Below are 14,505 nucleotides of genomic sequence, written 5' to 3'. Positions count from 1 at the left end.
AGAGATCACGTGTGGAAATCATAGACAGATTTTTATGTGAATAATGGGGAAATTGGGTAATTTCTCTAGAGGTACAGAAAACAAAATACAAAAAAACCAATTTCTATACTATTTTCCTTTCGTTTACCTTAATAAGGTATCTGGTAATATCCCTCCCAGCAATATCCAGTCTCCTAGTTAGATGAGGGAGAGAAAAGCCTTCATACACTGGGCAAATGTGCGTCACACCATCTCCAGAGTCCACCACCACACCAGTCAATAAACCTGCACAAGGATCAGAAGGTTTTAAATACAAGATCAAATCAGAAAAATCAAAGCTAGCAGTTGTGAACATAGAGCAGGTGTCAAATTAGAAAACTAACCAACTGGAAAGGCCTAGAAGTCAGTGCTTCTTTATTATTTATTTTGCACTCTGTCTCTCTCTTTTCTTTTTGGCAGTACTAGTGTTTGAACTCAGAGCTTTGTGCTTGCCAGGAAGGTGCTCAGCCACTTGACTCCAGCCCTTTCTGCTTTCAGGTAATTTTTCAGATAGAGTCTTATTTTTTGCACAGGGCCGGCCTTGGACTGCAATCCTTATACCTATGCCTCCCTTGTAGCTAGGATGACAGGCATATACCACCAAGCCCAGCTTGTTTTGATGAGATGGGGGTCTCATTAACTTTTTTTTTGCCTGGGTTGGCCTCAAATCACGATCCTCCTGATCTCTGCCTGACTAGCTGGGATTATGGACATGAGCCACCACACCAGGCCCTTGATCATATTCTTAAAGCTTAGTCCAATTCTTTATTTTTCTTTCCAGCTTAATCGCTGACTTCCCTTAAAGTGAAATTTTAAAAGTACCATGGGTAACTTTTATGAAAATTGCTGTTACAAGTGAATATTATACAAAATTACAGGACAGTGACTGAATGCCTTAACTGTTAAATCTCTCCTTAATTCCGAGAAATAATAGCCCAAGGATATTAATGAAATTAATTCCAAGCCACAGTAAAATTCTTCCAAATTTGGAGGAAGGAGAACTGAAATTATCTAGTTCTTGCCAGGTTTGGTGGTACACACCTGTATGTAGTCCCATCTACTTGGAAGACTGAAGTAGGAGGCTCACTTAAGCCCATGAGTTTGACAATACTCCCTCCACTCCCCACCCCAAAAAAGCCAACAAATGACCTAGTTCTTTATTATACTGTTATTTTGTCACAGATTAAAAAGTTGAGTGTTGTTTTGGAAAAATGTCTGGTGATATCAGATAGCTGTAGCCCAGGCTGGCCTCAAACTTGCAATCCTACTACCTAAGCCTACCAAGTGCTGAGATTATAGGCATGTGCGCCACTCACCTGGTTTATGCTACTGAAAAGCAGAAATGGCCGCATTAGGGCTAATTCAGAGGAAAAAGAAATTTTTTGTAGCTCACAATTTTTTTTTGTCAGTACTGGGGTTTGAACTCAGGGCTTCACATTTACAGGGATCACAGGTATATGCCACCACGCTCAGCTCTCACATCTTTTAATAGGAAAAAATTTAACCAGAATATGCATTATCTGTAACTTTTTAATATTTTCTCATCCCTGAATGGCTCTCTCCCTTTCTCTTTCTTACTAATATAAATTTGCATGCACTGCTGTGTATAATTATCTGGGGTTTTTGTTTTTGGTAGGACTGGGGTTTGAACTAAGGTCTCTGTGATTGCAAATCAGGTGCTCTACCACCTGAGCCACACCTCCAGGTTATTTCCAATAACCTCTGGTTATTTTGGAAATGGAGTCTCTCGAACTATTTGCGTGGGCTGGCCTAAAACTGTGGTTCTTTCAACCTCAGCCTTCCACGTAGCTTGGGATGAATAACAGGACAAGTGGGATAGGTGGGCACCACAACATGCCCAGCTATTTAAATGCTAACCTTTGCCTTTGAATAAATTTATTTAAACCTTTTCCACTTTAAGTGGATATAATTTGTTTTTCTCTGACCAATGCTATAAACCTCACAAAACTGATTCACTGCCTTCAATCCTGTAAAAAAAAAGGAAGCTACATGATCATTATTAAAAAATGCTCCCAATAATATTAACTTCAGCAAGGATTTATATTTTATTTCCCAAAAAGCCTTCCTGCCAGCCTCACTTTATCTTCTACCACTCCCACCAGGCCATATGCTATGGCCTTTCCCTGAACACATCTGATTCATGTCTATCTCTTCTTTAAATTCTTAAGGAAAGAATTTATATCTTCTCTGACCACTCTAACCTCCAGAAGATTCCCCAAATCCCTTCAATATTCTCTGTACTAGACAGCGAAACATAGCTTCCCAAATTGCCATGTCACTTCTTTCTTTTTTTTTTGTGGTACTGGAGTTTGAACTCAGGGCCTACACCTTGAGCCACTCTACCAGCCCTTTTTTGTGATTTTTTTTTTTTTGAGGTAGGGTCTCTGAAACTATTTGCCTGGGCTGGCTTCGAACCTTGATCCTCCTGATCTCTGCCTCCCGAGTAGCACCCGGCATCATGTCGTTCTTTTATCTGAAAACTTTCTACAGATCTGAATGCTTTTTATTATTTCTTCTTTTTCTTACTTTGGTGCAACTGGAGTTTGAACTCAGGGCTTCATACTTGCAAAGCAGGTGCTCTACCTCTTGAACCACATCTCTAATTCTTCTTATTATTTTTTTAAACTGGCAGTACTAGCCACCAGGTTTAAAAGAAGAGTTTTACTATAGTTTGGAGTTAATTAAGATCACTGAATTTTTATTTCTCAAAATTACAAAAGGATTCAATAGTTAAATAAAAAATAGCTTACTACTAACAATTAAGAAAGGGTATCTTTATTGAACAAAAATAAATTTATATTGCTAGGAAAATGTATCAAGGTCCATTTTCTTCAACTAGAATTCAAATGAAAATTTTTTTCAGCAGAATTGTCTCACCTCACCACCCCCAATATGGAATTTTTTTTTTTTTTTCAGTACTGGGCTTGAACTTAAGGCCTACACCTTGAGCCACTTCACCAGCCCTTTTTTGTGAAGGGTTTTCTTGAGATAGGGTCTCACAAACTATTTGCTAGAGCTGGCTTTGAGCTGAGTTCCTCCTGATCTCTCCCTCCTGAGTAGCTAGGATTACAGGCATGAGCCACTGGTGCCCAGTTAAGATGGAACTCTTATTATAGTTTTCATGCTTTAAACTCAAAAATTTTTAAATTTCTCCAAAGTATTACATACAATTTCTAAAAGGTTATTTTTAAAAAGTGAAATAGTTACCTAATGCAGACAAGCACTCCCTCCCAACTTACAGAATAAGTGACTCCTCCTTCAAAGGGAAAACTACTCACAGCTGCACTACAATCACCTTAAGGGTAAGGAGACCATGTCTATCTTACTATTATATACTCTGTACTAAACAGAGTAGAAGACACAGTGCATTTGGCAAACAAATAAAGCTTCTTTAAAATTTTAATTCCCTCAAATATTTCCTAAGTATCTATATGTAGTACTTCAGATACTTAAAAAACCCAGAATGTATTTTTACAAGATTTTTACTAATCCATGTATAGAATCAGATAGATTGCAAAAAAACTTAACTCTTTTTTTTTTTTTCAATGTGATTTTTAGTCTTTATTCTTTTTAGGAAAAGGTGTATTTTCTTTTTTTTTTTCATTTTTCTTTTATTATTCATATGTGCATACAAGGCTTGGTTCATTTCTCCCCCCTGCCCCCACCCCCTCCCTTACCACCCACTCCACCCCCTCCCGCTCCCCCCCCCTCAATACCCAGCAGAAACTATTTTGCCCTTATCTCTAATTTTGTTGTAGAGAGAGTATAAGCAATAATAGAAAGGAACAAGGGGTTTTGCTGGTTGAGATAAGGATAGCTATACAGGGCATTGACTCACATTGATTTCCTGTGCGTGGGTGTTACCTTCTAGGTTAATTCTTTTTGATCTAACCTTTTCTCTAGTTCCTGGTCCCCTTCTCCTATTGGCCTCAGTTGCTTTAAGGTATCTGCTTTAGTTTCTCTGCATTAAGGGCAACAAATGCTAGCTAGTTTTTTAGGTGTCTTCACTATCCTCACCCCTCCCTTGTGTGCTCTCGCTTTTATCATGTGCTCATAGTCCAATCCCCTTGTTGTGTTTGCCCTTGATCTAATGTCCACATATGAGGGAGAACATACGAGTTTTGGTCTTTTGGGCCAGGCTAACCTCACTCAGAATGATGTTCTCCAATTCCATCCATTTACCAGAGAATGATAACATTTCGTTCTTCTTCATGGCTGCATAACATTCCATTGTGTATAGACACCACGTTTTCTTGATCCATTTGTCAGTAGTGGGGCATCTTGGCTGTTTCCATAACTTGGCTATTGTGAAGTGCCGCAATAAACATGGATGTGCAGGTGCCTCTGGAGTAACAGTCTTTTGGGTATATCCCCAAGAGTGGTATTGCTGGATCAAATGGTAGATCGATGTCCAGCTTTTTAAGTAGCCTCCAAATTTTTTTCCAGAGTGGTTGTACTAGTCTACATTCCCACCAACAGTGTAAGAGGGTTCCTTTTTCCCCGCATCCTCGCCAACACTTGGTGGTGGTGGTGTTGCTGATGATGGCTATTCTAACAGGGGTGAGGTGGAATCTTAGTGTGGTTTTAATTTGCATTTCCTTTATTGCTAGAGATGGTGAGCATTTTTTCATGTGTTTTCTGGCCATTTGAATTTCTTCTTTTGCGAAAGTTCTGTTTAGTTCACGTGCCCATTTCTTTATTGGTTCATTAGTTTTGGGAGAATTTATTTTTTTAAGTTCCCTGTATATTCTGGTTATCAGTCCTTTGTCTGATGTATAATTGGCAAATATTTTCTCCCACTCTGTGGGTGTTCTCTTCAGTTTAGAGACCATTTCTTTTGATGTACAGAAGCTTTTTAGTTTTATGAGGTCCCATTTATCTATGCTATCTCTTAGTTGCTGTGCTGCTGGGGTTTCATTGAGAAAGTTCTTACCTATACCTACTAACTCCAGAGTATTTCCTACTCTTTCTTGTATCAACTTAAGAAAAACTTAACTCTTAAAGTTACAAAAGAGCCAGGGTGCTGGTGGCTCACGCCTGTAATCCTAGCTACTCAGGAGGCAGAGATCAGGAGGATCACAGTTTGAAGCCAGCACAGGCAAATAGTTCTTGAGACCCTATCTCAAAAAACCTTACCACAAAAAATTGGGCTGGTGGAGTGGCTCAAGGTGAAGGCCCTGAGTTCAAGCCCCAGTACTGACCAAGAAAAAAAAAAAAAAAAAAAAAAAAGTTACAAAAGAACCAATCAAAGCAAAATAATACATCAATTCTTAGTACTATGTCATATAGACACTGGTAGTACTTGAGACTTAGTTCAGGTATTTCCTCCAGTAGAAAGTGTCTGTCATGACAAAACCAAACTGTGTTTCAGAATCTTTCCTATAAGAAGTTTCCTGACAGCATCTTTATAGTTCAAATGCCTAAAAGTCTCCGTGGTACATATTTGACAGCCCCATAAATTCTCAATAAGCTTCTGGTGAATTTATAAGGTCACCAAAATAGGAAAAGCTCTCCTGACATGGCCAATATCTCATTCCATCCAAACAGGGAGGCAGATGCTAATGGTAATACCAAGAGAACATTAGTCTCTTTCATTAAATCCAGCTCAAAAAATAGGAATGCACTCCAAAATGCCTATCCTCTCCCTTTTTACCCAATCTATTATGAGCATGATTTTTAATGCTAGCCTTTCTTTATCTGTTTTTTAAAACTCAAGCCAATTCTGAGGACAAATTGCATGTTTATGTTCTTCGCAAAGAATAAAATTTTTAAATATTAAAAGAGGAAATACCCTATTTTTTAAAAAAATCGAATTCCTCTTTTTACCTTAAATCTTCATTGTTTAGTAAAGCAAGCAAAAATCTATGATATTTTGAGAAATGATAGAAAAATTATGAAAAATTTCAATGTGATATATAAATAAAGTGCTTTTGGTTTATAACTTAAAAGAGAGATCAAATTTGCCTGGCATAAAATATACTTAATGTTTACTGGATTAATTTTTTTAATAGTTAAGCTTCACCTACCTTGAGCATACAAAGTCAGAACTGCCTGGATGGCTACATACACACCAGAAAACTGGTAAGTTTCAAACATTACCTGAAAATGCAGAGAAGAAAGAAAAAAGAAGAGAAGACATTTAGAAAGTTACATATTTATAAGCTTTCTTCATGCTGAGTGGATTAGTTGACCAAAACAGAATCAAAAGGACCTGAAGAATTCGCCATTCTAATTAGTTCCTCTTGCCTCTAATAAAATCCTACCATCTCAGAGCTCCAATTGTGAGGGCAGATTTTGGATCCATATTGAGTTTTCGAGCATTTATAAGTGCTACAAAACAAAGAGTGTATTATAGTTAACGGTTAATTATGTAAGAGACTTTCCTAATTAATGTCCCTTATGGACATATCTTTTTTTTCTTTCTTTTTTTGGTTTTTTAAAGCAGGATCTCATTATGTAGCCCAGCTGCCTTGAACTCATGAACCTTCTGCCTCAGCTTCCAGATTGCTGGGATTACAGATGTGTACCATGCCCAGCAGAAAATATCTTTTAATTCAAAACAGACAGTAGAAATTGCTTAACTACTGAGCCTCCTACCCATCTCCAACCTGGCCTAAGACTGTGGTTCTACCCCACCCACACAGTTCCAAATAAAATAATCAAATAATAAAAAATAGGGATAGGGATATAATTTAGTAGTAGAGTGCCTGTCTGTCTCAGCCCTAGGTTTGACCCCCAGCACAGAAAAGAAACAAAACAGAAAAAGTAAAAAGTAAAACGAGAAGCTGAAGACAAACATAATACAATTAATACAGCAGCAGATACACAAACTGCTTAGCTGCAGAGCCTACTGAACCTACTTAAGCCAAGGCTGTAACTCCATAACCCCAATGAAGTTTCTTCTTCCCCTCTCTGGTCACACCCTGCTCATTCTCTGCAGCTCAGGTAAGCTGGAAACACCTTTTATCATTGCTTTTAGTCAGTCATTCATCTACAGTGAGCACTCTTTGACTGGCAGAGTTGCCATTCAAACTACCTGCCTTTTTTTTTTTTTTTTTTTTGGCAGTACTGGGGTTTGAACTCAGGGCCTTGCCCTGGTCAGGCAAGCACTCTACAACTTGAGCCACACTGCCAGGCCTTTGTATGTTACATATTTTACGAATAGAGTCTCAAATTTAAGCAAATTCAGCCTGTACCATGATCATTCTACTTATGCTCTTATGATCTTTCTGATCTCCACCTCCTGAGTAGATAGGATTGCAGGCATGAGCCACACTCTGCATGGCTCTTATTCAGAAATTTTACAAGTGATCATAAAACTATAGAGAATTTAAATTTTTAAAATGAATATGTAATACATATTCATCAATTAGACAAGTAGATACTATGACTAGTATTCTATTACATCATCCTTTAAATCCCCCTCTGCAGGGATAAAAATAGAAGTGATGCTATAGGGCAACTCTGCTTTATTTCACAGATTTACTATACATGGTTTTGACCAAACATGACCAAAATAATAATATAAAAAATTCAAAAACCAAAAATTTTAATTCCCATGCACACAGTTTGTAGCTCAGTCCATGTGGAGAAGCTCTCAGTCAGTACTGCATTATCATCAGTTGTGTTTAAATCATGTGATCTACTTGCTTCCCTGTCCTTAATTTTGTGAAAATCTGCCTCCCCAAAAGCAAATGATGCCCAAAAAGTAAGGTCAAAGTTAATGTGCTTAACTGAAGGGATCAAGTAAAAATTTAAGACTTACTGAAAGGCACCATGTGTTCAGCACCATGTGGCCAGCACTATGCAAAAACTCAATCACGCCTCTTCCGTGTAATACTGAGCTCTAAGCATCCTGCGCATCTGTGGATTTTCTTCTTTTCCCAGACATATATCCTGGCTAACTTACCTGCTTCTTTGTGGTTCCAAAACAAAGACTTTTTTGTCTTTGTTTAAACACAACTTTCACAGGCTGGAGGTATGGCTCAAGGGGCAGAGCACCTCCCTGGCAAACATGAAGCCCTGAGTCCAAACCCCAATAACGCCAGAAAAATAAATTAGTAAAAACATATAAGCAACACTTCCACATGGAAGTGTACTACCACAGCCTATATAAAATTACAAACCCCACTCTCCTTAGCATACTCTTATTTTTTTCCTTTGGCATCTACTACCTCTTAACAAACTACTTAAATAACTCAGCTATTTGGGGGGAGGGGTGGTTTTCCCCTGCTAAAATATAAACTTCAGGTTAGCAGGATTTTGTTTTTTGTACTGACATACCCTACTTAGAATAATAACTAGCATGTAAATGTTGAAAATTCCTTATCTGAAATGCTTGGGACCAGAGGTGTCTGATTTCAGTTTTTTTTCAGATTTTGGAATACTGTACAGGTTTCACTGGTTGAGGATTTCTAATCTTAAAAACCCACAATCTAAAATGCTCCAGAATCCAAAACTTCTTGAGCATCATGAAAATGCTCAAAAAGTTTCAGAATTTCAGTAAGGGGTACTAAACCTGTAGTAAAGGTAAAATAAATAGGAGCTGGTGAAAAACAATTATTTTCATTCCCCTTATCCACAGTAACAACAGTAAAAAAAAGAATTCTCTTACATTATATCAGAGATAACATACATGCCCATCTAAAAACTTACCTCTACAATCTTCTCTCTGTTTTTAGTTGGATTCATAGGAGGTTCTGTGAGTAAGATTTTGCAATTTCTGGTATCTATGTTAAGTTTCTCTGGTCCAAATGTATAGTCCCATAAGTGTTTCATGTCATCCCAGTTTCGTACTATGCCATTCTCCATTGGGTAGTTAACTTCTAACATTGAGCGAAGCTCACTTGCCTCATCACCAACCATTAGGTCCTAGAAAATTATAATATCGAAGCTCTAAACCAGTCAAATTTTTACATAAGTTAGCTTCAGAAAATTATTTTCCCATGATAGTTCAGAAAACTTGGAAATAGTTAATTTTAATCTTTCTGACAATTTCAGATAGTTTTACACCTCAAGTTAAAAAATCTTTTCTTTCAAGAACGTCTTGCAAAGTTTAACCATTGATAATAAAATTGTATATATTATGTGGTTTAAATCAATAAATTGACCTTACCTTTAATACATATGTTTCCAAAAGAAGAGCATTAACACAAATAAACCCCACATTTTCATATTTTGGAGGGTTTTGTATAAGGTTTCATCTGTTTCTTTTGCTCAAATGTTCAAAAAGTAAGTCCTGTGATACGTGAAATAGCACATCAGGGAAAAAAAGTACTTATAGAAAAATACTCAATGCATGCAGCACATTTCTTTGTACTAAATATCAATGATAAATGTAAGCACCAGAAAATGTAATGAAAGAAGCAAAAGTAAAATGATTCTTTATTGCTCTATAATGGAAATATGTACCAATTGTAAATTTCATAAACTTCTATCTATGAATATCTAAATTTAAATTTCTACCCAGACCTCAGCAAGATGAAGGAAAATTAGAAATGATACAAAAAATTAGGTGTAAGAAAATAGCTCATTCTTTAAAATTATCTCATTGGCAAATTTTCAATTTTTATTTTTTTATTTTTCTGGAGGTACTGAATTCAGGGTCTCATGTTTGCTAGGGAGGCATCCTACTACTTGAGTCACGCTCCCAGCCCTTTTTACTTTAGTTATTTTTGGAATAGAAACTTGTGTTTTGCCCAGCTGGCCTGGACCACAATCTTTTTTTTGTATTTTTGGTGGTGGTACTAGGAGTTGAACTCAGGGCCTCATGCTTGCTAGGCAGGCGCTCTGCCATTTGAGCCACACTGCCAGCCCAATCTTCCAATTTATGCTGGGGATGACAGGTGTGGTCCACCACACCCAGCTTATTGGTTGAGATGGGGTTTCACTAACTTTTTGCTCAAGCTGGTCTGAAACCATGATCCTCCCAAACTCCACCTCCTAAGTAGCTGAGATTACAGATATAATCACCATGGCCAGCCCAGATTTTCAATCTTAAAATGTAATATTGGAAATCTGTGCTATTACACATGAAGCACAATACCCACAACTCTTATCTCCAATGACAGTATATTTAAGATGGCTTACATGTGAAAAATCAAACTGTATGTTTAACAAAGCTAATGATGTCCTAAAATTTAAACTTATTTTAGGAATCAGGTAGTCAAGATACTAACAATATTAATGTCTTCATGTGCTGATGAATTCAACTAACAAACTATTATCAGAAATAACTACTATTTGCTATAATATCAAGTTCAAATTATGGGGCAATGAAGAAAGAAGCAGCAAAATGTTAACATGAGATGACTTGAAATGGTGGTTTGAAAAAGATATGAATTTTAAACCTGAAAATAAATCAGAGGTAAGCCAGGGTGGGGAACATACTAAAAACAGATTTCTGGAAAGTCCACTAAAAGCAATATCAAAAAGGGTAAACGAGGTGAAAGCAGATACTAGAAATATTCATTAAAACTTTCTATTGCAACTAATTTCTTATAAAGATAATTTCCCCATAACTTAATATTCAAATTTCTTAACTACTAATTATTTAGGATCTTCAGAAGAAAATGCAAAGCTAAAAAATCCGTTCTTGTAAACTCCTAACTAATAGCATGCATATGTTGAAGTATTTAGGAAGAAGCATAGTGACATCTGTAACTTACTTTGAAATTCATCAAAAAACAAAATGGTCTGACAAATGGATACTTGGGTAAATGTGTGATTGGTCAGTGTAAAATATATTACTAGTAGAACCTAGGTGATAGGTATATGGGTTTCAATATAATTCTTTCAACACTGCTGCATATTCTAAACACTATTTCATAAAAACGGGAGAAATCTATACCTGCAAGTACATGTGCTATTTTCAATCATTAACAAAAAAAAAAAAAAAAAAATTTTTTTTGTGGGACTGGGGTTAGAACTCAGGGCTTCACACTTCCAAAACAGGTGCTTTACCACTTGAGCCACACCTCCAGTCCATTTTGCTCAGGTTGTTTTGGAGCTGGAGCCTCAAGAACTTTATGTGCTCAGGGCTGGCCTCAAACTTCAATCTCCTGATCTCAGTCTCCCAAGCAGTTAGGATTAGAGGTGTGAGCCACAAACAACAAACTTAACATCCAATTTTGTTACTCAGTCTTCTCTATAATAAGCACATATTTCTTTGTGCTGCACAAAGTAATTGATTAGATAATTAGTTTATATAATTAATACCTCAATGGATTTAGAGTAAGTATGAGAATGCTTATTTTTTAACCCCATGTTAAGAGCAGGGGCTTAAATATGTCTGACCCAATGCCAACTTAAAATAGAAGCATCATGTATCTACTTCTAGCACCACACATACTATAAAAGATTAACTGAAAGAAATATTTGGCATTGAGTATCCTTAGATCCCTCTGAACAACAACAACAAAAAGGAGGCTTAAAATGGAAGTATTAACTTATTTGAAAATTTCTTGAGTAGAAACTCAAGCTATCCAAGTTCAAAAATTTCTGTAGCTACAATTTTTATTTAAGAATTCCAGAACATGTAATCTTCCCTAGATCCCTTCAACTTGCAAAATCAAAAATGCTGAGTGTTTAAAAAAAAAAAAAGAAAAAAACGAAGTTATAAATGATCAGATCAGGCCTCAAGTTAATTTTTTGTTTATTTATTTATTTAATTATCTATCTGTGGGTTGGAACTCAGCCTCACACTTGCTAGGCAGATGCTCTGCCACTTGAGTCACTCTACCAGCCCTGTTTTTGTGTTAAGTTTTGTTGAGATAGGGACTCAGGAACTATTTGCCCAAGCTGGTTTCAAACTAAGATCCTCCTGATCTCTGCCTCCTGAGAAGCTAGGAATACAGGCGTGAGCCACCAGGGCTCAGTTTTTAGCATTTTAAGTTTTTACCATCTGCCCACTATTGGATTTCAAGCCTAAACAATCACCTATTCAAAGAATGAAAAATCAGTAACTGAAAACAGTTTTAAAGGCAATTATACTTTATCAAAGACAGACAGGATAGATTTTATTTGCCAAGAATCGTTTTGAACCAAGTCATTATGAATTAGAGAACAAATTTAAAACCACAATTACATCCCTATAAGGAAATACTGTCTTATAAACTGTTAAATTAAGCGTATACTTACAGCCTTTAAAAAAATCTCTTCAAGATTTTAAGACAATGTATGATATATTATAGGAAAAATACAAGCATTTCTGCTCTTAAATGTTTTCTATTGAAAACAAAATTTGACAAAGTTACCATTACTAGTTAAAATATATATCATTAGAAAAGCATCTTTGTCAAAGATGCTTATAAACAATATTTAAAAAACCTCCACAACCTGAAAATATCTACTATAGAAGCACTTACACTATCACCGAAAAATGTAAGTCAAATGGGGGCTGGGGATGTAACTCAGTGGTAGAGTACTTGCTCAGCATGCACATGGCCTTGGGTTTGATCCCTGGCACCACAAAGGAAAAAGTCAAATGTCTGAGATAGGCCCAGCAAGCTTCTAGCTGAAAAGAAAAAGGTACTACACAATGGTGACTACTTAGGGGGACTGGGAGGGAGGGGAGGAATAATCTGTTGCTTGTGGGAAAGCCTAATAGGTGCTTTACCTTTTTTAATCTATCCTCATCCATCCAATGTACTTATCAGTAAGGTGATATGGAAACAAGTCACTCTTTTAGTTCTCTTTCTTCATTTATGGCTCATTCGCATATAAAATTTTACTCAATTTATTAAATATATATGATGTTATACTACATGCAAATATACACACAAGGTATGGTAGGCAATGTTTAACATTGGTCAGTAAAGTGAATCTATCCAAATGTAACGATTTCATCCCAGTTTTCTGGATCACACATATCCTTAAAAACCTTGGTTTCTAGTATTATGCACACCACAGTCCATTTTAATTGTAACATTCATCTATAAGGAAAACAATTCAAAACTATGTTAGTAATTAGTTCTTGTTTGGTCCATTGTAATGCCAACAGGAAAGCATAGGACTTAATTAGTTGCTACTAAATTGAAGCAATGAAAAAGGTTAAAAATTAAAGTACTTAAAATAAAAAATATGAAAAACCCCCTCCCCACTACTAAAGGGACACAAAACAACAACTACTGTCCCACCAAGCAAAAGTGGAAAACAAACAGAGAGCATGTGTGTAACCTCACTTACCATCTTTTTGTTATTCTACTTCAACAGGTCAAGAAAGGTGAAGAAAGAGAAGGTAGAAGTAAGAGTCAGAAAAGGCCTAAATAAAATCCTCACTGAAATTTGTAAACATACAAGCAACAGAGACAAATTAGGTTGAGGTCAGATGCAATACTACTATATTTTATGGAGTTAATAATCAGGGCCAAATTAACACGGACAATTATTATTCCTGAATGAAAATTAACTAAATAAATGACTTAAATTTCCATTTTTAAAGTCACATTTTAGCTAACAAGACACACAAATCTAAATCAATTCACTAAGCACAGGAATTCCAAAAAGCTGAATTTCTGTATTTCATTACTGAATTTAAGAACTTTAATTAACATAGTAAGTGATAACAGCAAAGGTCTAGCTGAATAGGCAGAGTTAAATAGCTCAGGGTTATTTACAACTCTACTAAAGATAAATTTGACATAGGTCTCTTTTACTCTTTCCTACTGGGAAAAAAAAATTAACTTCAAAGACTTAAGACTAAGCAAAGTGAAAAGAACTAAGCCAACAGGACACAGAATGATAAACCATATTAGCAAATGCTACTGAGGAATTCCTTGATAAATAAGTTGTATTAAATAATCAACAAGTTTGATTTCTATCACTCGGCCTTAAAAAGCAAGAAAGTGGGTATATATATATACACACATATATATAAAATCATTTTTTAACACATTGGAGAATAAAAATGGCTATATATAAATCTTTATACTTCAAAAAATTTATCATACATAAAATATTTTTAAAAAGACACTAAATAAAAAAAATATTACTTCCAAATAGTAGTTTGTCCTTATCACTATTATTAGCTAAACTTCATGTTGAAAATCATTTGATAGAATTCAATTAAAATGGAGTTCACAAAAAAGGAATCTCATAAATTTCCCAAAAGCAAAGTCCCTCGCTAAGTCTTATACTGCATGTTTTTATAACATAAGAGAATTCACTACTTTAAGTCTTTAAAAAATTAACACAGAACCTCAGTTTCAGTTTGTATTTTTATTCATTGTATAACTCAACTCTCTCGTACCAACAGGAGAGACCTACCTAGTAGCAGATCTCTACCACCTATTACCACCTTTCTAGATCTCACAAACAAATGTCCCAAAGATGTGCACTTTAACTTATCCTTCAAATGACTCTTGACCTAACACTTCACTGAAGTCTTGCCAAAAACTGTTCAGATGGGACCAATGTGAGCTTGTTCACAACAATTCACTAAAAGTGTGCCTAAATTCTACTGTATTC

General features: G+C 35.9%; 1 protein-coding gene across 2 annotated transcripts in view; it reads right to left on the bottom strand.

Moving 5' to 3' along the window:
- Nucleotides 1-14,505, bottom strand: part of Actr2 (actin related protein 2) — a 39,514-nt gene that overhangs the window by 14,530 nt on the left and 10,479 nt on the right. The window contains exons 3-6 of one of the 2 annotated variants that reach the window (XM_020161681.2): nucleotides 13,225-13,239; nucleotides 8,695-8,910; nucleotides 6,066-6,138; nucleotides 128-264 (exon numbers count right to left, since the gene is read on the bottom strand). In XM_020161681.2, the coding sequence (XP_020017270.1) occupies nucleotides 128-264; nucleotides 6,066-6,138; nucleotides 8,695-8,910; nucleotides 13,225-13,239 (441 nt within the window). The remainder of the gene's footprint in view (nucleotides 1-127; nucleotides 265-6,065; nucleotides 6,139-8,694; nucleotides 8,911-13,224; nucleotides 13,240-14,505) is intronic. The other variant, XM_020161682.2, reaches the window with a different exon arrangement.

This window comes from Castor canadensis, chromosome 12 (genome assembly GCF_047511655.1).
Source record: "Castor canadensis chromosome 12, mCasCan1.hap1v2, whole genome shotgun sequence".
Classification (NCBI taxonomy): Eukaryota; Metazoa; Chordata; class Mammalia; order Rodentia; family Castoridae; genus Castor; species Castor canadensis.
This window is presented reverse-complemented; position numbering and strand designations above follow the sequence as displayed.